At 46.1% G+C, this 25236-nt stretch overlaps 1 protein-coding gene across 1 annotated transcript; it reads right to left on the bottom strand.

The window, feature by feature from the left end:
• Positions 1-4773: 4773 nt before the first annotated feature.
• LOC119445660 (uncharacterized) lies at positions 4774-23838 on the bottom strand. The gene is made up of 3 exons (XM_037709933.2): positions 23710-23838; positions 19314-19358; positions 4774-6090 (listed from the first exon to the last, which is right to left on the bottom strand). Exons 1-3 carry the CDS (start codon positions 23750-23752, stop codon positions 5105-5107), a joined length of 1074 nt encoding a protein of 357 aa, XP_037565861.1. The 5' UTR covers positions 23753-23838; the 3' UTR covers positions 4774-5104.
• Between the last annotated feature and the right edge of the window lie 1398 nt (positions 23839-25236).

Below are 25236 nucleotides of genomic sequence, written 5' to 3'. Positions count from 1 at the left end.
GAGTCGTCGATGCCGTCACCATTTCACAGGAGCAGCGCCAGGGCCCAAGGGTGCTCCCACTCGTGCATTTATTGGAAGGCCGAAGTATAGACGTCCTGAGGGTCTCTGCCAGGGGACTGCCATCGTTTTGTCTGCGGAACGATGTTCTATATAAGAACTTTTCTGCCAGCGGCAGCACATACCTGCTTGTCGTGCCGGCATCACTTCGAAAAGAAATACTATAAGCATGCCACGATCAAGCCACCTCAGCATCTAGGCTACACGAGAACATTGTTAGGACTCCGACGCAAGCACTATTGGCCAAAGCTACCCGCTGCTGTAAAAGATCACGTACAAACATGTGACGACTGCCAAAGACGCAAAGCACCTTACGGCAAGCCTGCAGGTCTCTTAGATCCAGTCGAGTAACTAGGAGAGCCTTTGAATAGATTTCCTGGGCCTATTTCCAACTTATACAGCCAGCAATAGGTGGATCATTGTCACCACAGATTAGCTGACGCGCTACGCAGCGACTAAAGCTACGCAGCGGGGCACAGCAGCCTAAGCAGCCATTTTTTCATTGAAAACGTCGTCCATAGGTAAGGCGCCCCAAAAGTAGTCATCACAGACATGGGAACTGCCTTCACTACAGAACTCCTTGACTCGGTTCTCAGACTCAGTGGTACAAGCCGCATAGCATAGCATGCGGCATACCGCATAGCATCCCCAGACCAACGGACTAACCGAGCGCATTCATAAAGCTCTCGCCGACATGCTGTGCATGCTATTCTACGTGGAACATAAGAACTGGGATCAGATTTCGCCTTACCGAACCTTTGCATAGAATACCGGTCGACAAGAAACTACTCGAATGACACCGTTCAGCTTAGCCCACGAACCTGAAGCCATGACAACGTACGTTAGATGCCATGCTGCCGCATGTGGGTGACGACACACTTATCGACGTTGCTGAATTTACTCAGCGCGCCGACGCAGCCAGGCAGCTTGCCCGCGTACGTATCTGCCATCAGTAAGACCAATATGCAAAATAGTACGATCTTCGACACAGGTTTGTTTTCTACTGTGCCGGCGATAAAGTATGGGTTTGGATACCCCTACGCCATCGTGGATTTCCCGAAAAACTGGGAAGACGGTACTTTGCGCCGTACAGAGTGATCCGATGCCTGAGCGACGTGACCTACAATGTCGTTCCTGACAGTGACAATAGCTCCAGTCGCCGCAAGCACTTACCCGAAGCGGTCCATGTGGTGCGGACTGAAGACGTAGCTGTCGAACTAAGTTTCGTTTGCTTTTCTGCTGTTTTTCTTGTTTTGGTTTTGCGTGTGTTACTCTGTGCCTTTGTACACGGCCCTCATACGCAAATGCCCCGCCTGTACTTCTATTCATTCGGAGTAGAATGCCAGTATGCATGAGCGTCTGTGCACTATTAAAAAGGCGACCTGCTGCTGTTCTCCTTGATCAATGCTGTGCGACCTCTGTTTTTGACGTTGCGACAATATCAAAACAGCATTAAAACAGCAACTCGTAAAACATGAGCATTGTCGCTCCTCCATGGTGTCGAATGACGCTTGATTGACGCGTCTCTTCAGTAACTTCTGAAGTGGCGCCTTTCGCTTACACTACCGCTCATTAGCCTGCAGTGGAAGCAGGCTAATGAACACTCTGGCAGACAAAAAGATGACGAGCTTGCGCAGCAACAGGCCTTGAACCCAGCCACGTCCCTGTTAGAGAGCGCAGCGAAGACGCCACAATGGCTCTGGCCTCTTGGACTAGATTGCTATGCCGCCATTCAGCACCTTTTGTCTTTCCCTAACCGGTAGCATACGACGTGCAGAGTAAATGCAGAAAAGGACTATTTCCACTTTCTCGGTTAATTATAATTTGTCAGTGATGCACTTGTCGACCGTAAACGCAAATAGAACCTTAGTCCTGAAGAACACTTACAGGAAACCTTCTTTTAGGTTGATGGCGGCCAGTGAATACTCCTCCTCCAACCAACCTATCCCCGATTTTGTGCATTTCTTTTTGTGCCAACGTCTCAAAACAGCAGATAGTGTTTACAGCCTCAGAAGTGTGTAATTGGTCGGGAAAGTGGTTATGTGCGAGAAATATGTCAATAATAATGATGTAAGTGCCATTAAAAAGGCATCACTCTTGTTGTCTTTGCCTTTTGCAACAGTGAATATTTATTTGCACGCAGGAGACTGATAATCGCTGCATAAACAACAGGAACAGTCGCAGCTACATACACAACGGTCCACCTACTTCGTTACGCTATTGTATTTTATTGTATCGATCACCGAATTAGTCATTCGGATAAAAAAAAACGTGTTGGAATGAAAAATTAGCAGCGCAAAGGCCTTGGTGTTTAACGCTTCAAATGCAGTCGGTAGAGAATATTTTGTTATTCTTTACGTGTTTTTGAGAAAATTTGCAGGGAAATACCTTTTGAATTTCGGTACTTCTGGAAACCTTGGGAAATTGGTTTATACAACCCAGTATTAGTTCTCGGTTTACCGACATGAATAAATGCGCAGTGCACTGCAATTACGTGCACGTACGAGCCCTGACTAATCGTATCCTTTGAATAAACTACGTACGACAGGTCGTAAAAGCTTCGTTAAGAAGCACGGCAGGACGACGATATCAAAAGCCATGGAATGGGCACTCAAGCTCCTAATTGCCCATAACGCATTCATCTAAGAGCTAAACGCATTTTCTTTGCAGTGCTGAGTTTTAAATCTTTCAACATAACAATTATTCTTCTATGGACAACCATTTATTTGCGCACTTCCAGCACAACACGCAGACAATCGTTCCCCGTTGTTGGTACTGGATCGTACGCTGAGTACACTTTTTGTATAGTGTCGGAGGTCCAACTTTTATCTGTGCAACGTACGTCAGGTATTCCTTCATAAGAGCCGTATCCTATCCGTTAGTGTGAATAGTTTGCAAGAGCAGCCCTTTCCTCCACTTGTTGAAATTCACGTATTCGGCTGCACCCAGAACGTGGTGCGTGGTGTCGTGTGGCGTCGGAGTCGGTAGCACCGTCTTGCTTGCGCCCCTAAAACAAACTACTGTAAGCGTTGCATCAATATTTGCTCTCATTAGTACGTCATTTATACTCCTATATTTATATTATTTCTAGTAGCATCCTACCTGTACTGTGGTTAACGAGTACCAGTGTGCCGTGACATTTGATTGAAAAGAGGTAATGCGCGACTGCGTAATGTTCTGCATATGCATCTACGTCACAGTAAACGCTCATGTCGAGGCAGATACGCAAAAGCTGGCGATTGGCATTATGACTATTAACAAGCCAACACGGGGAACGCTACGAGGCAAGCACCGGTCGTAAACTGTTATGAAAGGTAGATTGATGGTTGCTCCTTTGCTACTGTGGATCTTTGTTCTGCGCCAAATTGACCGCGAGCTACTGTGATTATATAAAAAACCTTTATGGTCATCACTGAAACAGAAAATACCTGAACATTCTTCCCATTCTTTATGTCGATGATGCAAAGTAAGCTATCTGGCTTTATTATAAACTCTGTGATTGCTCACTGCTGCATGCTTTAGTGGCTCGTTTAAAGCTAAGTGCAAAAACGCCGTAGAGTACTTCATATAGCGAATCTACAGACGTAAACAACGATTATCAGGCCAGCAACGTGGTCACGTTCCTAAAGTTTCCCGGGCACGACTGAGGGATGACCGCCGCCTGTTCGAAGCCTATTCCGCTGGACTTGAATGAGAAAAAAAAATGACAGTCACTTTGGAATACGCCAAAAAGTGTGAAGGCGAAATCCTGCGCGCTCAAGAGACATTAATTAAATTATTGAACATTCTCATTCGAATGCGTCGTTAGTTCTTATTACTTGTTTTCGCCCATCAAAGATCGTGGGTTCGACTCCCACGAAAGGTCGAGGGTGTGACTACCACCAAATGTCGTGGGTTCAAGCGCCTCAATTACCTGTAGCTTATTTAACTAAGCTTTTTTGGAAGACGAAGATAAACTCGACAGCAGTGGCACGAGCGCTAAGGGCAGCATGGGAACGTTGGCATGACGAGCGGCATCGGAGAAAGCTGTGGAAGAAGACGACAACGAACGCCCGAACAGTGGCACCAGCGCATCTCTGTGCGAGGCGAGCTTACATGACCTTCTGTACCACACGCCGCCTTTTAAAGGCTACCGTCTGATGAGGCATTTGGGACCTTCGCCATGAAAAGTTTCACTTATGATTATTGTTTAGCACTGCCATCATATGCAGTCTGTTTTCCCTCTTCGGACAAGTAAACTCATCTTCTAAATGCCGAAAATTTATTATTAGGCTGACGATATATTTTCGCCAGCTGAGGGAGGAAGGTCGGAAAATTAAGCGTAGAACGTGGAAGGGAGGGAATGCGTATCAATTTTAGAACGCGAAGGCGAGCGTGAGGGAGAAAAGCAGAAAGTGAGAGTGTGTGGCTACCACTGCTTTGCACGGAAATTTTACCTTAGATCACAACTAACCGGCTAACTGTTGCAGCAAGTGCAGATGTGTATACTTTTCTTATCGCTGAATCTGGCATTATACACTGTTCCAGTTTACGACTGAGAGAAAACGTTTTCCTAAATTATTTTACAACAGCTAAACAGCAATGTTCTCACGGCGTTGCTAGGCAGAATGTCTATCGAATTGGGTTGAAACACAAAAACCATATGCCTATTTAACGTAACCTGGTGAGAGTCTTCTTTTAGTGAACATTAAACAATAAAACAGAGACAAGAGATGCACATTTTTACATCACCTTGTTTATTGGCGAAATTACGTGACTTCGTTGGGTAAGGACACTTGTGGATTATATTGTAAATTGTGGGAAAAGCCCCTGACTTCGTTAGCAAATAAGTAATTCCTAATAATTCGCTTGCTCATAGAAGCAAACCGGGATGTAAGTTTTTACTATCTTCGCCCATTATTTACTTGCAACCAAATCGACACTGAGAGGCCGAACTATCCCCCGAAAAACGTTGAGGTGTAAAATTTTCTAGCCCACATTCAGGGTCTGAGATGTTTATACTTAGCCGGTTTACCAGTAGTGATTACACGTGACTAGAAAGCGGCACCTAATAGTAGCCAGCGCCTCCAGCAATTGCGCCAGCCCCTAAACCTCCTTGGGCTCTAGCGCGGGCTAGGGCCGCGGCACGCGCTGCGGCAGCGGCTTGAGCGGCCGCACGTGCTTCTGCTTCCACTTGAGCTTCGGTTTCCGTTTCTGCACTTACGCCTGCTTTCGCATTCAAGTTAAGGCCGATGCTGAGGCCACCGCGGAGACGTCCTCGAAGTTTGCCGCGACCTCTAGTGCGTGCGCGACCACCCAACCCAGCTCTTCCTCCCGCGCCGGCAGCGGCACCACCTTCCGCGCCAGCGCCTGCACCAGCACCAGCACCTGCACCAGCACCAGCGCCAGCACCGGCCAAGCCCCACCTTTCTCGTCGTCGCTGTTGGCGCTCTAAACGACGCTGCAGTCGCCGCCTCCGACGCTCCTCTCGCCTTTGAGCCAGTCTTTCACCGAGAGTAAGCGGTCTTTCTTTGCTTTCTTCGCTACTTCCTTCGTCATCTTCAGCGCGGCCTCCCGACAGCCCCGGAAGCTGCCCCGCATTCATTCCCCCAGCTAAGCCACCAGTACCTCCCGCGCCTCCAGACATTCCTCCGCGCAGAGCCGAGTTCCCACCTCCGGAGACACCCAAACCTCCTGTCATTCCCCCGAACGCGCCGTGGCTCACTCCCGCTGACAGACCTCCTCCTAAGCCGTCCACGCGCCCTCTAAATTCCGGGGCCGCCGCTAGGCTTCCTTCCCCGGTAAGACCGCTGGTGCCCGAGTCTCCCAATGAGCCCCCAGATATGCCTTCAGGGAAAGGCGTTCTTGACTCGAAGACTCCCTCCAATTGACCAGGTTGGATTCGTCCTCCTGCAAAGCCACCGCCCATGCCATTGATGCCACCATAGCTTCCACCGCTAGCACCGATGCTTCCTCCGAAGCCACCTCCTGCAGGGCCGATCGCAAGGCTTGAGCCTCCAGGACCCAGTCCTAAGGATCCATCAAATCCCGATCCTGCGTTTGAAGCACAAGTTACTCAAGTTCGAGAGTGAATGTGGCTTACCTTAAAAGAAGTGAACTTGCATTGCACTTGTCTTTTTCATAATGGTAAGAAGTACAAATGAAACGGAAACATTTACCTAGTCCAAGTTCACGATCCGCATCGTAAATTTGTAATTCTTTTTGAATATCTTTGCACGTAAATGCGCATTCCGAGCGACTATTATGAGTACTGCGTAGTAAGATATACTAGCGCAACAATGAAGCTCCTGCAGCTGCTAACACAGTCAACGCTCCACCACACCAAACAGTGATTGAGCATAACAAAAGAATGACCCCGTTTCTGCGTGCATCACTGTAAATGACGTGAATCCCGAGCAGATGCTTTGGGCGTCGATACCTATATGGCAAATGAGAAGCTTAACATATGAGACTAATATTTTCTTAGGTTTGTTCTGCGTCCCTTAAATGGCATAGAGCAATTGGTAAAGAGAGAGTACCGTTCTCTAGTATTGCAGGTAATCACCCATTATCACTCTTTGTCGGAAATGCCCCTACCGAAAACGCGCAGAAAATGAAATCACGTGCTTAGTTCTAAGTTACTCCCCTTTCGTTATCGGGACATTAACAAGAGAAATTTTTTCGTGGAGTAAAAAAGATACCTACTTTGTACAAGGCAGCATACCACATTAGAATATTTGCACCCTTAAGGTTGTTTTCTTCTTTCTATAGCTCACCTCCGTACACCCATAGAAAAGAGTGCTTGAGGGAACTAATGCATCCACACGAAAGGGCGTTTTTCGTTTTTTATCAGCCGAGCTGTTTAAGGTCGACGTTGAGCTGTGCTGAGCGTACGCCAAGAATCGGCGCAACTAGGTGAGGAGCGTGCGCCGGGGTTCAGGTATTCGGAGAGCCGCGAGGGTGAGAGAGGAGGAAGGCGCGCACTGAGCAGCCGGAGGGTGGAGCTAAAGAGAGCGTAGCGGTGGACAGATCGAGGGAGAGTGTGCGCCAAACAGTAGTTGAGGTAGAGCTTAATAGAGAGAAGTTATGACGTAACCATGACGTGCCGGGTTCTCCTTAGCTGAAGAGAGCGTGCACTGGCGGCGGCGTCAGTCTGCCGTGAGCATGGCTAGGACGAAGAAGCAGCTGTCTCTCGAAGAAGAAGAGGCGCGGTGTAAACGGCGTCGTGATGCTACTCGGGAGTGGCTTCAACGACTGCGCACAGATTCGGAATTCCGAGCAAGGGCTGCTGAAGCAAAGTGACGGAGGAGGGTTGGAGATCCAGAGTTTACAGAGAGGGAAGCTGCGTCTCGGCAACGCTAAAATTGGTGTTAAAGCAAAGTTAAGGTGGCGGTCCCACTGCGGCGGCACGAGCCATCCGTTTTCAGTACTTTTGGAGCAACCGTGGTGGCTCTTCTACTTAAGGCATAAAGTTGTCGTATATACCATAAAAAAGCCTAATTCTTGTAGATTCCAACTATATAAATATAATACAAAGAAATTGATTCATGTGAATGAGAAATAAATGTTCATGAACAAGCATGAGATATATGATTTTTGCGAACTGTGTCTCAGTTGTGACCGTATATAGAAGAAACTACCGCATTTACTGCATTGCGACTTGCTCTGTAGTTTTAGGATCGACATACCTGTAATTATCCATTTCCTACACGCAGCAAACTATTGTTGAATTTTTCCTTTTTGGATATTTTGCTTTTGAAGATTGCCATATATCGCAACTTCTGCTGTAAGCAGCCGTGCAACTACACGCTCAAGGAAGCTAAATTTGGAGTAAATTATAGTTCAAGGAATTTACATTAAGGATGCAAAATTTCATTCATGTACCTTTATTAGTTCTAAACCGCAGCTTCGTAGCTTTAGTACCTTCCCGCAAAATGGGCAAAAGTAGGACCAGAATTATAAATATTGCCTAATTCGGTCGCTTTATTAGGAAAACTAATAAAGGTAGATGAATGAATTCTTGCGTCCTAAATGGAAATTCCTTAACTATAATTTATGCCTAATCTAGCTTCCCTGAGCGTGTAGTTGCCGGGCTGTTTACAACAGTAGTTGCGATATTCGTCAATCTTCAAAAGCAAATTATCCAAAAAGGAAAAATTCAACATTAATTTTCTGCGTCTATGAAATAGATAAATGCGTCCTAAATCTACAGAGCAAGTCGCAATGCAGAAAATGCGGTAGTTTCTTCTAAATATGGTCACAGCTGAGACACAGTTCGCAAAAACATTGTGTCCCATGCTTGTTCTTGAACATTTATTTCTAAATCACAATAATCAAGTTCTTTATATTATATATAGTTGGAATATACAAGAACTAATCTTTTTTATGGTATATACCACAACTTTATATCCTATGCAGAAGAGGTGCCACTGTTGCTCCAAAAGTATAGAAAACGGGGGGCTGGTGCCGCCGGAGTGGAACCGCCACCTTAACGCTAAGAGAACGCAAACGTTAAAGCTAAGTAAAAACAACAGTCAAAGCTAAGTATAATCCTAGTTATTGCTAAGTATAAACTAAGTTAAAGTTAAATAAAATCTAGTATACACCACCAGTTCCGCTGTTTCATCAGTCTTCGCGGTGTTAGTCTGACAGGTTGGTTAATTTTTTTTAAATATTTCCCCCCAGTGGGTGTTCTACGGAAAGGGACAATACGTTTTATTTTTACAGATGTATCCATTATCCCATCACTACCCTAGCCTTTTCGATGTTCGCTGAAGTAATTCTAAACTGCTTTGCGATACCTTCAGAAAAGCGAAGCGTCCGAATCTATACGTCATACTCACACGCGAACATTCCAGTTTGTCGTCTCATAGACACGGCGGATCCGTAAGGAGAAATTTCTTCCGCCACTGCATCCGCAAAGCTTCCCGCTAACTTCAGAGTACAGTAGCTAGAATAGGCACATGGTTGCTTTTCATATACGCATACTTTCCCGTGATCAAATTTGCTAGGTGAAATTCTGCGCAAACAAGTGGAGGAATGTACGAGCCATAGCACATTTCGACGGCAATCAGCGCTAGCACGATGGAGGGACCTCTATTCTAGCGAAAGAGGCGTTTAGAAGTGGCTCTGGGCGTTAAACACGTTACAGGACAAAAGGTTAGACCAGAGTGGACGTTACGTGCACGATAATCGGCCTTCGAAACGCCGAAATCAACCCAAATATTGTTGTAAAGACGTGAACAGTTTTGAGGCTGTGGTCAATATTGTTGCGCCCAAGCGCGTAGGAGGGACGTGCGTATCAAAAATAGGAAGGAAGAGAAAGACGACGACTGTGCAGCGACCATTCCTGCTGTTCGTAGCCTGCTGTTCCTGCTCTCGCACGCCTAAGTAAACCCCTTTTCTCCGTGCTTGTAACAAATTGGTGGAGGTGCGGGGTAGACCTCGTAACCACGGAGCCTACGCTGCTACAACTTCGCCGAAGCCGTCGACTTGCCGGACTTCCGCCACCCCCACCTGACATGCCTGAATACGCTTGCCATATTACCGACGGCTCTGACGCGGCTTCAAGGCCAGCACCTGGTGTTCCGTCGCAATACTACAGGGTGCCACTCACTTTCGGAGGAAAAGCCAGAGAAGATGTCGACGAGTGGCTCACGAACTACCGAAGGGTGAGCCGGTCTAATGGTTGGAACTCGACCGCACGGTTGTCCAATGTTGTTTTCCCTTACCGACACAGCGCTCGTCTGGTATGAGAATCACGAAGACACGCTCACTTCATCGGAGCTTTTCGTCGAGGAGCTCAAAGCGTGTTTTGAGATTTTAGTGCAAAAAAGAAACGCGCTGAACAGACGCTTTCGCAAAGGGCTCAGGTTCCCGACGAAACCTGTACGACTTACATTGAAGAAGTGCGAAAACTGTGTAAAATAGTCAACTCTCAAATGTCTGAAGATGACAAAGTTGGACGTTTGTTGCAAGAAGATAGCCGAAGACGTCTACAATTTTTTGATCGGCAAAGGAAACTTGGATTCTGCAGGACTGCGGGACCTTTAAGACGCTGAAGATGCGACGAATAATACCGAAGTTTGGTCGCCTGGCTAGTGTCAGAATGGTGGCAAGTGTAGAGCCGAGCTCGTGTGTTGACCTTCCATCAACAATACGGCAGATTGTTCGCGAAGAGTTGCTCCATCGTGATGTGCCATCACACACCCGGCATCACTGGTGCGTATTCACCACACGAGATGAGAAACACGGCCGTTTCGACCGCATGGCAACCGACGGTTCACGCAGTGACCATTGAGTATAGCTCTACCCCACAAACGAGAGGGACCATGAGCTATGAAGATTATGACTACGACCAACGCCCTCGTCACACGCATGCCTCCCGGCGGTCGATGCCTAGACATGATGAATGAGACCCACCTGCTGGCTATACAGTCGAGAGCAACATGCGTGACTACATGGAGGAACATCGAAATTTGCGGCCTCTGCCGCTGTGTTTCCATTGCGGTGTCGCGGGCCACATAGTGAGGTTTTGTAATCGTCGCCCAACAACGTGGACTGGTCTATCCAGGATTCAACGAAGACCACACTTCATGTGAGGACAACTCAACAGCCGTACACCACCTCTTGGTCAGCTGGCGCTCCTCCCGACGACGATTACTGGCAGAGAATCGCCGAGGCGAATGGCAGAGGCGATTACTGACAGGAGTTTGACGCCACCACCATCCTCTCGTGCACCTATTTTACGTCAATCTACATACATCGCCAGTGCGCCGCTCCACCTTACCTTCGCAACCAGAAAACTAGCTAGCGCGGCAGATGGCGTTGAGGTTGCTCGACACGTGCTATCGTCAGAAATGCCCCCTGCAGTTGCTATGATTAAGGACAAAGTGCATGTACTTGCTGATGTTGTTTCTACAATGGAGTTAGTGGATACCGGAGCAACTGTATCCGTAATAAGTTTCGGTTTTAAAGGTCGGTTGGGGCGCAAAGTTGCATTTCGGTGGGACCAGGTTGCAACGTTTTGTGGAGTGAGCGGCGAGTCGTTGCGCCCTGCTTGTGTGTGTACAGCTGAAGTATCCTTGGCTGGTGGAGTTTTCGCGACGGAGTTTGTAGTTATTCCCCGATCGACGCGGGAAAAGATTTTTGGCATCGACTTTTTGCGAGAGTGTGGTGCAACCGCCGATTGTCGCACGGGGCAAGTTTTCGTCGATGGCCATGTTTCTTCCGTGCTCTTAGAGGGGACTTGCAGTCAAGGTGAACTTTCTGTATCGGCAGATACTGTTGTGCCTGCGTCCACCTCTTTGGGCGTGCCGGTTGCATGTCGCGGTGAAGTTCCAGACAGTTGCGATGGATCCGTAGAGTCAATACATCTAAATTATGTGACGAAGAACGTTTTTGTCCCTCAATATGTGGTATCCATCGGCAACGGGCGTGCTGGCTTGTGGACGACCAATTGCTCGGCAGAACCCGTCTTGCTTCCCGATGGCTTGAAACTCGCCTACTTTACAGAATACACGTCTTCGTCTGCAGCCGCACTAACAGACCCGCCGTGTGAACCCACTAACCTTCGCCACGTCTCGGAAAAAAAAGTTTCTGTCAATGACAAACAAGTCGTTCAGCACAAGGGAGCGCCCTACCTTGGTGGATACGCTTTCTAAGCATCTGTCAGTGTTTGACTTTGCGCAGCCGCACAAAGTGTTATCGATTCCCGAGTCTCGAACACACCATACTATCGATACGAGATCTGCGCGCCCGATCAGGCAAAAGCCTTATCGCGTCTCGCCTAACGAGCGCCAGATAATCAGGGAACAAGTGAGTGACATGATGAAAAATGGGATATAAAAGAGTCCCCAAGTCCTTGGACAGCTCGGGTCATACTCGTCAGAAAGAAAGACGGTAACGGTAACTGGAGATTTTGCGCTGATCATCGAAGATGAAACGCCGTAACTAAGAAGGATGTCTATCCGCTGCCCCGGATTGATGATGCAATTGATTGCCTTCATTCGGCCTCTTATTTCTCTTCAGTGGACCTACGCTCAGGATATTGGCAAATCCCGATGCACCCGGCAGACAAGAAGAAAACAGCCTTCATAACCCCGGATGGATTATTCGAATTCAATGTTATGCCATTTCGGTTGTGTAACGCTCCATCAACCTTTGAAAGGTTCATGGACACCATTCTGCGTGGGTTAAAGTGGAACATCTGTAGTTGCTATATTGACGACGTTGTTATATCTTCGGGCGCACATTCAATGAGCACAACACGCGCCTGGATATTGTCCTCTTGTGCATCAAAAACGCTGACCTGGTTCTGAACTCCAAGAAATGTAACTTAGGTGGCCGTGAAACCCTTGCGCTGGGTCATCTTGTTGACGAAAACGGTATCCGGCCTGATCCCCTCAAGACGGCAGCTGTTGAGGCATTCAGTGCACCGCAGTCAGTGAAGCAACTTCGTAGTTTTCTGGGTCTTTGCTCTTACTTTCGCCGATTTATTCCTGGTTTTGCTGACGTCGCCTATCCTCTGACAAATCTGCTACATAAAGACGCACGGTTTGAGTGGACACCAGAGTGCGATTCTGCATTTCGTCAGTTGAAGTTCCTGCTGACCTCCCGACCTAACCTTCGCCACTTGAATCCAACTGCGCCGACAGAAATCCACGCAGATGCTAGTGGCGTTGGTCTGTGTGCCGTCTTGGTCCAACGCTATGACGACCGTCAGCACGTGATTGCTTATGCAAGCCGCTCATTAAGCAAACCTGAACGCAATTACAGGGTGACAGAGTAAGAAGTCCTCGCTGTAATCTTTGCGGTTCAGTGATATCGCTCTTACTTGTACAGACACCCATTCCTAGTCGTCACAGACCACTATTCCCTGTGCTGGCTCGTGAACCTTCGCGACCCAGCTTGCCCTTTCAGCAAGTTGTAATTGATCTGTTAGGACCTTTTCCTGCGTCATCCAAGAGGAACCGCTGGATAATTGTCTGCACTGACTATTTCACGCGCTACTGCGAGATGGCGGCTATACCATCAACCACTGCCACCGAAATGTCGCTCTTCTTACTTCACGTTATTGTTCTGCGACATGGACCGCCCTGTGTTATTATAAGCGACCGGTGACGTCAATTCACAGCGGATATCGCGGAAGAGCTTCTACGTTTACGTGACTCGCACCTCAGGCATTCGACGCCGTATCATCCGCAAACGAACAGCCTGACTGAGCGCACTAATCGAACGATCACGAATATGCTTACCATGTGTGTTGCGTCCGATCGTAAGAATTGGGATGAAGTTCTACCGTTTATTACTTACGCATACAACACCGCCAAACATGAGACAACCGGTTACAGCCCCTTCTTCCTTCTATATGCTCGCCCACCTCGGTATACGCTGGACACTGTCCTCCCCTTTTACCACCAGGACAATCCTGCGGTCGCCGATACGCTATGCCTTGCTGAAGAGGCTCGGCGACTTGCGCGTCTGCGGACTTTGGCATCGCAAGAAAACTCCAAAGCACGCTACGACGCACGACCTCGGCCTGTTACATATCACCATTGTGATCTCGTTTGGCTTTGGACTCCCACAAGGAAGCGTGGCTTGTACCAAAAGCTGCTGGCAAACTACGATGGACCGTATGTTGTCATCGACAAAATCAGCGCGCGCCTCACGAACAATGGTCGACGCTCTGCTAGGACGCAAGTCGCGCATGTCACGAGGTTGAAATCATGCACACCACGACAAGCCAGTTGACTCGCCCAGTGGGCTTTCTCTGCGAGGAGAGGTATGTTGCGTCCAAGCGCGTAAAAGGGACGTGCGGATCAAAAGGGGGAAGGAAGAGAAAGACGACGACTGTGCAGCGGCCATTCCTGCTGTTCGTAGCCTGCTGTTCCTGCTCTCGCACGCCCTTTTCCCCGTGCTTGTAACAATATGATAAATGGAAAAGTAACTAGGCAAGTTTCAGCCGCGGTGTACTCGGAAAATAAGCGATATGAGGGGGCACTAGTGCATGGCAGTCCAAGGGCACGGGTTGGGGGAAAGACCCAATTTAAGGGGTGGTTGGATTTGAAAAAGCACCCACCTGTCTCACAACATCGAGGTGATAGAAGAAAACGAATTTATTATTGAATTATGGAATTTACGTGCCAAAACCACGATTTGATTATGTTGCACGCCGTAGCGGGGGACTCCAGAAATTTGGACCCCCTGGGGTTCTTTAACGTGCACCTAAATCTAAGTACACGGGTATTTTCGCATTTCGCCCCCATCGAAATGCGGCCGCCGTGGCAGAAGAAAACGGATGTGAAATAGTTTACAAAGAGGCCATCGGGCGGGTGTTCTTTCTAAAATTTTCAAGGCTGTTTGCTGCTAGCCAAATCAATCTACAAGGGTTCAGACAAATGTTTCTGAGAAGCAGGAGCTTGATGTGGACGAGTTGGAAGCATTCCTCGTCTCTCGGAGGCGACAATAACAGCTCTAGAGGCACCTATAACCCAAGCAGAAGTAGAAAACGCAATAGATTATTTAAACCATGATAAGTCGCCCGGGCTAGCTGCACTGAATGCGGCTTGGTATAAGGCCTTAAAGGAACAACTCTCTCGTTCGTTGAAAGCTGTTTTCGAAGAAGTATATACAAACAGAGCGTTGCCGCGTCATTGGCCGGGTCACACACTGTTGTGATACCAATAACTGAACGAAGTGATAAACTTAGAATAGTTACGTACTACCGACCAATATCATTGGCGAATTGCGATTAAAAGATATTAAAGAAGGTACTGGCTAGAAGAATGAATACTGTTATAATAGCTGATCCCCGCCAGACATGTGGCATCAAGGGGCGTTCAATTATAGCTAACCTATACACGATCAGGTCTGTATTGGAATGGTGCGAAGCCATGCATACTGCAGTTGCTATTATCCATGATCCATCTGGAGAAAGCCTTTGATGGTGTTACGCATGAGATTTTGTTTGCGATCCTTGATCATGTTAATATCGACGCCATCATCGCAGACGGTGCGGCCTTGGCGTATCTGGTGAGTCGTGAATAAGTCATTGGGGGCCCCCGTTGACGTGAGAAGTTCCGTACCACAAGGGTGCCCTCTGTTGTTTGCGATTTATAGTGTTTGTGTTTATCAATAATAGAAAATGGTGGGGGGCATTCGAACATGTAGGCTAAAGCGATCTGAGGTGAAACTGTTGGCTTAAGTTCGTGATGTAGCTGTTCGTTGCACATTGTCGGTACAATCATACTATGGATATGATTGGCGACGGTAATGCGAGTATATTCTTTCTCGCAAACAGGTTTGTAATTAGTGATTATACGTGATGGATTCTCGTGATGGTGGAATTAACGAGACAGAGACATGGTTGTACGATATGTTAAATTGCAGAATGCTGATATAATTTTATGCGGTTTATTTGCCTTTTATATAGACCTTTATATACATTATTGTACAGGCGAATATATATAGACGATATGTATGTTTTATACATCTACGCAGTTAAAGACAAAGAGTTCATCGGTTCGGCAGCGCTAGTAGACCGCAGCGCATCATCTGCTCGTCTGTCGCTGATGACGAAGAGATGGTGGATAGAGATGCACGATCCATACGCATGAGGGATAAAATCAGCACATCGGTTCCATCAACACAGCAGCCGAATTTTATACCCATTATTCACCACGAGATTGAGCTACAGGTGACAGCACCGTCGCCGCGTTAGTTTGGATAGGCGATCGGCGGCAGTATCGAAATTTACACGGCAGTGCTTTGGCGTGAACGATTTACCCCGATTTTATAGTAATAAAAAAAGCAGACTTCAGTGAAATAATTACATATTGCCCTCCAATGCCGCATTTTTGCACGAAATGCGCCGAAAGTTTCTTTTTACTTGAAAGAAGTCCAAACTGCAATTCAATGAGGGATTGGCACTCAACCAAACAATGTGCGTTTCGGAAGTTCCTTGGGGTTTCTTGCGCGTGTTTGGCTGGCGTTCCGCCTGCACTGCAAGAATTGTAGTAAAAACTGCGTTATTGCCGCATCCTCTGCGAATCTTGCACTGCTTATAAAAATGCCAGAATTCCTGTACAACTGAGTCTAAGTAGCAAGATAATGTGCACTCTACATCACCAGTATTAGACATCCATATCGGTTTATTTCGGATTTTTTTTTCGTTTTTTCGCTGTCTCTTTCTTGCCGCGATGGGCGAACACCTAATGAGTTCAATTAGACAAACTAGGCAGCGGTTAGTGACAGCGCGTTAGCAGGATTGCCTGATTGCTTCAGGAGAGAATATTTGAATCGCTGTGACACAAAAATCGCGTTATTAAAGCACAACGCAACGATTGCATGGTTACGCGCAAAGTTGTGATTATTTGAGAGGCTAAAATTATTAGGTTGTTTTATTTGAGCTAATAATGGCCCCTTGTTTCCGTTCAGTTAACAACTCCACACTAAAGAGCGAAATGAAATTATAGCCTTTCAACTCGGTGCTACGACGTCCTGCATTTAGAGACTGATGTCACACATTATCTTCACTAATTCCTTATTTTATCTTTCCTATTGTAGCAGCGAGTCAAAACTAAAAAAAATACCACGATTACTTGCAAAGCAAATTAAGGTCACCCTCGTGGCAATCCAACCAAACAATAATATAACACCTTAGGCCACCACGTAACCACTAAGCGAAAGTTATGAAATTATCGCCACTATCGTGATGCAGTTATCGAATTATAAAGTTTGACAGGATAATGAGTGCTTGCTAACGAGTATTACTTTTTTTACTACTAAGGGATAGTAGAGATTGAGAAGTGGTCAACATCGTAACAAGCCGCTAAAGCACGACATTTTTTATCACTGCTACACCTTTATTTCTTTAAAGCGAGGGATAACAGTTTATGTGGTTTACTCGAAACGCAAAGCGACAATAAAACTTCTATGATTGTGGCGAACGGAGGGTACGATGGTCTTACATCGCGCGCTGATCATCGGTAGGCATTGATGTTACTTCAGCGCGAAGACAACTGCTCGTATGCAAGGCTTAATGCTTGTGTACATCGTAAAAATATGCAGACCAACTTTTACGGCTGTGCTACAACCACGGACGAAACTCGGCAGAACTGACGCTAATGCGCTTAGCAATAAATCAGTATAGTGACACAACGTATTGTCACAAACGTGTTCGGTATGAGGCGTGTACTGCAGCGGGAGTTCTCCTTCGCGGTTCTCTAAGAGCACTCCACGCCATCTTGCGGCACCGCATCGAAGCCTGTGCATGGCCTCCGAAATGCACGGCGCTCCGATGCGTGCGAACGCTGAGAAATGCGTCATTCGGCAGCCGGCCTCCTCTCTCGCGTTTCTTTCTGGACACGCTACGCCACCCAGTGGCGCTTCCGAGAAACCCACGTGTGGCCTCCGAGATGAGAAACGTGGCGCGCCGGTGCGTGGGTACGCTGAGAACTGCTCTCTCGCATACCGCTCACCCAGTAGCACACGTACCGTGACTCAAGTTGGCGAAGTGTTCATGGAAGAGCGGCACCATACCCAGTGCATTTGTGGCGCAGCCTGCTAAAGGGTTGGGTTGGTGTCCTTGAAAAAAAATCGTACGACGTTTGTCCAATACGAGAAACTTAAAGGATGTATTTTGTCGTTGTAGAGCGACACACAGCTACTGGCACAAACCCAGTAAACTAAGTTGCCGTAAAGAAGGATCACTGAAAATCAGGAAAGACTGATTGACACGTACCCACTGCTTCAAATTGGCGTCAAAGTGTTTCATCGAATAGCGGTACATATCCACTCCCGTATCTACAGTGATCCATCTAGGTGTAAAAGAGGATCGTTCAAGAGCGGAACATACGTACACATTGCCACATACTCAGGTGATTAAAGTTGGTGCGATGGTTAGTTTCGAATCTTGATGCCTCAACACAGCAGCCCGGTGCTCTGAGCATTCGACCATGGATTACACAGCGTCCCAGGTTGGCGAGAAAACGGTTACATACATACATACATACATACATACATACATACATACATACATACATACATACATACATACATACATACATACATACATACATACTACATACATACATACATACATACATATTGTTAGAGAGATACGGGGATCGATACCCGGAACTTCCAACAAGATGATACGTGCAGGCAGACACATCAGGAAAACGTATTTACAATATATTTCCAAGGCGATAAAGCGCTGAACCATATGGTCGAGAGCGCGCGCCAGATCACAAGCTGTCTTCTTCATCGGCGCTCCTCTTGAGGAATAGTACCGTGACAACACATACATACATACATAGGCACATAAATATGTAAAAACATAGCCTCCGGAATGTGCGTGAAATAGCCTAAGAATGCTAATGCCCTAAAAATGCCCTTTCCGCGGGAAATGTCTCTCCACTTCGCCATCATGACCACCATATTCACGAAGTAGCAGTATGACAGCAGTAGCTTACTATGACCATATGACGTGCTCAAAAAATGGCGGCGGAAACTTCTCTGAAAAAGACCTGTACGCTTTTTTACTTGCTTGAAATGTTGAAGTGACAGAGCACTCTTAAATTCTGAAAGATGTACGTTTCACACATAACACCCTTTAAGCACCCTTAAAATTATGTTTCAATATCTAATCCAATCTCGAGGGTGTAATTTGTTTAGTGTGTACGTTATTAATTTGTAAGGTTTGCTCTAGTAATAATTAAGTTGTTATGGTGTGCCGCTGGTTTTTGAAATGCATGTACAGGATTATTGAAATATATAGAAGGTGTTGATTGCTCGTTATCCCTACCGCCAGTGAAGTATCACTGAAGCAGCCGAGAATGCGACAGCTGACGACCACGCTAGAGTAGGTAGAGGTAGCTTGTCGGAAATGACTGGTGTTTTCAAGCAATAGCTCCCACTAGTTGGTACCTAAACAGTCAGTTCCTATTATTTACTTAAATTAGTTCAAACGTTATCACAATGTGTAGAAGTTTGAAAGCGGTGCCCCGTTGCGACGTACTTAGTAGCTATATTTCGCGTTCCAGAGTAGGAAAGCTCTTTATCGTGCGACGTGTTGTTTTAGCCACGTTGCTGAGGCGAGCGCCTCGTAGGTTGTTGCTCTGATTAATTTTTTTTACAACGGCGAAGTAATAGTGCAGAAGCCAAGACAAATGTTCAGGCATATACTCAGAGGGAGACATCGTCAAAGTCTTTGTGCAGTGCGCGATTGCGCGAGTGATTACATCGGATGGTATCCGTTGTTACTCGTTACGTACCTTTGCCACAGTTTCCGCCGATGCACTGAGACTGTCCATGGTGAGCTGTGAAAAAAATCATAGATAATGTAAAGCCTCAGTGAGCAGCGAAGAGATTTACAGTTGCGACAACATCTTTAAGCGAAAGTCGACACTATGTACTGGACGTGAAGACGCTGAGCGCGTGTTACTGTTTCCTCTCTTTTTTTTTTTTTGAGACCTTGACAACTAGACGACACCTTTGAGGAGGATATGTGGTGTCATAACATTATTCTTCGCAATAACAACTTGTATGTTTGGTGTCTGTAAGAGATCTTAGATGTCACGTGGCATGCGTGCATACTGTAGATTGTTCCATGTTCTAGGCGCCGGCTATCTCAAGTGTGATTGGTGCGACCTCCTCGCAGCCGTGGAGCACATGCTTTTTGCTAAGAATATCAGCGTGAACGTCAGCTACGTGTCACTTTAACGGCAGTGGTTGACACAAATCATGCTGGACCCTTGCCCTGAGAATATGCTGGCAGTTGTACCTTGTTTACGGTTTACTGGTGACCGTTTTTTCACGGACTGTCCATTGTTACAAAGTTATCGCTCGGCGCAAGACGCGCCTTCCGGTATCGCAACATTCTCGAATGTTGTTGCTTAAACTATAGCGAAATAATCATTGCCTAATCAGGCGGTGTGCGCGAAGCGAATGGTGGTGTACATTCTGGAACGTACGCGAGCACCAACGATTACGCTGGTATGTAAGATGAGACATGTAAGTAGCCGAAGTGTCTGACCCGCGAGTCAGATTTTGACGACTGACAATCGTGCTCGCGGCGTTGGTTGCGCTCCTAGTGTTGGTTGTTTTTCTGGCCACAAGGTCGCCCAATAAAAGGTCCACCTCTTACCTAACACTTTTACCATTGTATGATTATTGACGGCCATGGCAAAAAAAGAGAGAAAAAAAGCGAATGTTAAGATTTGCGGCTGACCAGAGAGAGAGAGACTCTTTATTAGAAAAACAAAGACATTTGCCGGCACGTATACAACCGCTGGCATGCTACTCTGTATAGGGATAGAGAATGGGATTAAATGATTCCAGAGGAGAGCGGGGGAAAAAGAGAATAAAAATAAATATGAAATGCGCAAGTCGACCTGTTACTAATATTTACAATTGAGATGGCGGGTAAATTTAACCTTTTCTCTATCAAATGAAGAATCATTAAAGCATTGGAAAATGACAGTGGAAACAAGCACGTACACGTGTACCGACATCTTACTGCTTGCTTTCATTGTGACTGTCGCATTATTTTTTTTTTTTTTACATTCCCACTGTGCACAAAATCAATCGCAGCCACACTCCTCAGCCTTGAGTTTCAGTCTTAAAGAAAGCCTTTCGACTTTTGATCTTTTGTACTTTTGGCGATTCGGCATTGTTAGTTATTTAAATGTTCCTTCTCAGGAGAAAATATTTAAAAGAATTAACTCGTGAAATAACTAATGCATTTCTTGGCGTAAGCTACAACTGGCACGATACCGTCTGTTACGGTAAGCTGAGGGAACGACAAGCTTTCCGCCATACCTTTATTTCTATGCAACTTCGATGCGGGAACAAATTTACATTATGTTTCCAGGAACGTTGTTAGCCCTCATATCTCATATTTTGATACCTCACCTATTGATCGCATTCGTCATTACAGATAAAACTTCTTAGTGCATCTGAATTGTCGGTTCGGATCGATTACATAAATATAATATTATTCAAATTCTCGAGTTACGTGGCGCCGTAAAAGACAGCATCCTATCCATTACAGTAAAAGTATGAAGAAAGTTATGCTTTTGCTAAATTTCTGACGATTAAACAGGCGCAGGCTACAATGGGTTATAGCTGTAAAATCATTGTGAGGTCCGCTTGCACTTATTGCAACTACCATGCATATTTCGCCAAAGTGTGTACACGATGACGATGTCGTATTAGCTGGCCCGCGTTCTGTTGCGGATCACGGGGTCGCGGGTTCAATTTCAGGCCTCGGCAGTCACTTTTGCATGGGGCGAAATGCAAAAACGATCGTTTACCAAGGCTTAAGTGCACTTTAAAGACAATATGTGGCCAAAATTATTCGGGAGCCTTCCAGTGTGGAGTGTTGATTTGGGACCCTAAGCCTTACAAATCAGTCAGTAAGTTTTAGTCCGAGTCACACAATTGACAGTTTCCGCGGACGAGCGTGACGTGGCACAGGAGTGCCGAATAACACCGCACAAAAAGGCGTTGCAATGTAGCTCCTAGTGACACGACTTGTGGCAGCTCAACAACGTCAAACCAGTCTGGGGACTGAATCAGCAATTCGGCACGTCGTGTCCATTCAGCTTTATGTTGACGAAGGGAACAATGTTAATATCCGCGCGATCATTGCTTGACGTGTACAGAAAGTTGAGGGCCTCAGCGCCTTCATTTACGATAAGACGCTCATCAGAATTATGTTCAAGATTTCCTTGCAGATGAGTTTAGGAAACAGCGCGTGCTGCACAAGATTACCATGTTGAGAATGCCGATATCTATGCACGCATTTTTAGATTCCGAATGTATGACTGCAAAATACAAAATAGTAGCTTCCCCGCATTTCTGGGGACCCCAATCAGAGGATCAATAATGCATACGTTATTAGGTTATACGGAGATTAATAAAAACGGTGAGTTTTCTCTACGTAATTTTCGAGAAGTGTGCAAAAATTAACTTGGTTTTAAAAACATCACAAATATCGTTTGAATGAGCTCTGATGTGCACTTGTGATCCCACGCTGAACAGATACAGTTTTACTTTGTTAAACAGGGACGTAGTGTATCTAAGGTAAACTCCCGCGCCGTAATTGTGTACGCTAGGTAAATGAAATCTCGATGTGTGCAGGTTTATTTTTAATATATCCACTTTAATGGTCCCAAGCCGCACAAGCATAGTCTAGTATCGGGCGAATATTTGTATTGTAAAGCTGCTCTTTTACACTTTCTCGGGCTTTATGAAAGTTACGTCTAAGGAGGTGAAATATTCTAGATAACTTTAAAGTCAGATATATAATACATCTAATTCCATGTGAAATTTCCAGGAACGTACCAATTTTTTTTAGACGTAGGCCGCAGTGATGACCTAGAAGTAGAGCATCGACCTCGTATTCACGAAGTGCCGGGTTAAAATCCCCGTGCCGTCGAAAACCCATCGCCTTTTCTTATGAGTAGGAATGTCCTGCGCTCTGGTGCTCGGCTAGTTGCGTGTTCGTATCTCGAAAGCGGGTCTGTAGGGATTATGTGCGTGGTCTCTGGGCGCCCCTTGTCTAACCACATGTCGAGCACCAACTGCTTCTGTGGAAAGCAGACTAGAGCAGGCGCCAACTACCTACCAGTAAAATAGGTACAAGCGCGCTCCTGGCCAGGTTCTCGGTTTTCATGGGACCTCAACGCTTGGAAAGGGACGTTTGTCCCAAATCAGAGGGCGTCCCCACCTAATAAGCGCACTGGGACGTGTATTTAAATGCACCTGGTGGGGACTTCACATAGGAAACGGCTGTCATGGGAGCGGTCCAAACCTTGTTTTCTTTAGAAACGCTGCGTTCGGTTGGCCAACAAGGCTGCGATGAGCGCTTGGATTGGTCATGTGTTCGGCTCCCCTGCAGCTTGCCGCTGTATGCGCCGACGCAAGAACGCCGTCTGAGCCACACCCACAGCAATGCCACCTTTGCAGGCTTCGAGGTTGTTCGAAACTAATCCCAGAAATGTGACAACGGGACTGGCGGAACTTCTCCCAAGCGAGCACCTCAGAAGAAAGCCGGGCGCCTGGCTAGAGGGTGCTTGTGCCCAACTTGTATTCTGGTTCGTGTACGGCGGTGGGCTTTGAACGAACCATGTGGTTTAGGTGGTTAGGTCGTATTACGTAATAAGCAATCAGACAGAGCGCGGTTGGTGTATGAAGTGTACTTATTAACTTTAGAGTTAGGCAAACTGTAGAAATATTTTAAGTGCATTGATGTGCGGTCACCCATCTTAAATTGCTTTGATTAATTTAATTCTCTTTGATGCCTCCTTATTCGATTTGATTCTTCTTCATTCGCGTTGATTCCTCTTAAATTTTTTGATTACTTTTAATTTTATTTGATTACTCTTAATTCACCTTGATCCCTCTAAATTCGCTTTGTCATCATTCTTAATTCGCTTAGTCCTCCACTCATGCCTAGTCACACTTTGGTCCGCTCTAACTGCCTTTAACTCGCTTGTACGATGTCGCGTGGACGACACGGTTTTCGCTCAAGGACGTTGAAGGTCGACTAAACGGTGAGACATGTAAGGCTTCTGCCTTAATAAACAATTATGTTCAGATGGTTTGCTTAGTTTTACAGCCCGCTGTGTAATACTTAGATTAGAAACGAATTTTCCGGGTACATACCTAAAAGGCTCACTGCTATTGCAGAGAGCCAAAGGAGGGCCATCGCGCGGACGTCTGCGCAGGACACGACGATGGAGCTCTAAAAATGGCACGTGTGCTTTTATACGCACGACTGGAAAAAATAAATCCTCTGCAAACTCATAATTATTGTCTTGCCATCGTACGAATTTCGCAAACAAAGGTAACATGGCATGTGAACCGTTTGCAGCAAAACATGACCTACTGGACAGTTGTGACTACGAAATAACATGCTACTGAGCTTGTAATAAGAACAAACGTAGTCAGGCCAATCCATCATTGCTAAGCAGCGCTCTGGACTACATAGCCACGCGAGCACTGTGTTTTTGAAAGACCCCCCCCCCCCCCCATTACCTTACTGCGCAATCACTACACTCCTGCATTTGAAGTTCCGGCCAGTGCATAAAGTCCATTGTTACCTATAAGAGCCACGTCTGTATAACTGAAGCGTAAGGAACATTTCCGAGTTATGCTTGATACTTCAAAAAAGGCTCCGAGTATGTCTCGTTCCTGAAACAATCTCTATAAGCATTGCAGTCAAGACGATCTTCCAAAAATCATGTTCATCTGAAAGAGGATCCCAGATTCGCCAAGTTCAGAGGGTGTTCCTTAGTTAGAACGAAAAAAAATGAGATAGCCTAAATGGCAGAATTCTAGTGTTCCGCCTGAATGGGCGGAACACTAGAAGAGCAGGAACACTTGCAGTAAAAATATCTTTGTGCAAACGGCTACATAAAAAGATTTCCCAGTAAACTTTTCATGTTATTCACTAGAGACACAAATTAATATTGCGGACTTAAAGCCGAGCAGTAGCGAAGACCTGTTTGCTCAGAGGAACTTGTAAGCTAGCCAACAGATTTCAGATATTCCTGATTAATATATGCGGCAAAACACATTTACATTTGCGGTAATAGTTTCTCCAAACACTATCTGATGTAGTTTGAGACAATCTAAACTAGACTGCCAAGGCAAATGTTAGCAAATTTTAGTGAACAATAATTCTAACGTGGTTATAATCTGAACATTTCAGTTGAGCAGACATGACAACGCTATTTCTCGGCTTCAATTTCGCGATCGAACCATGTGTACCGAGGCAACTATAAAATAAAAAAAAAACAGTGAGCCTTCTTTTCAGTTACCTACACACGACGATTCTCACAGAGCGGATTTTCGAAGTTCGGCGAAATCTATTTCTAAAGTCGCAAAAATGCCTTAACAGGCAAATAAAAAGAATTCAAGAATTGTGAAAAATCCATAGAAGCCGTCGAATAGCATGTGCTATTCTAATCATAGAGTTATTTGTGCTTAAGATATTCGCAAGCAAGGTATGCACAGGTAATATAAGAACCTTTTATGCTGAGGCGGGGTAGACAAAGAAGGCTTCTCCTTAAACATTTTGACTAAGGGAAAGTTGTAGTGCCTAGATATTTTTTTGCTTTCTTTAAGTAGTGACAAGATTTGAAGCACCGCCGACGAATCTCATTGGGCGGCGCTCATTCCGGCAGCCAT

The sequence above is a fragment of the Dermacentor silvarum genome, chromosome 3 (genome assembly GCF_013339745.2).
Source record: "Dermacentor silvarum isolate Dsil-2018 chromosome 3, BIME_Dsil_1.4, whole genome shotgun sequence".
NCBI lineage: Eukaryota > Metazoa > Arthropoda > Arachnida > Ixodida > Ixodidae > Dermacentor > Dermacentor silvarum.
Note: the sequence above shows the minus strand (reverse complement) of the source record. Positions and strands in the feature narration are given on the sequence as shown.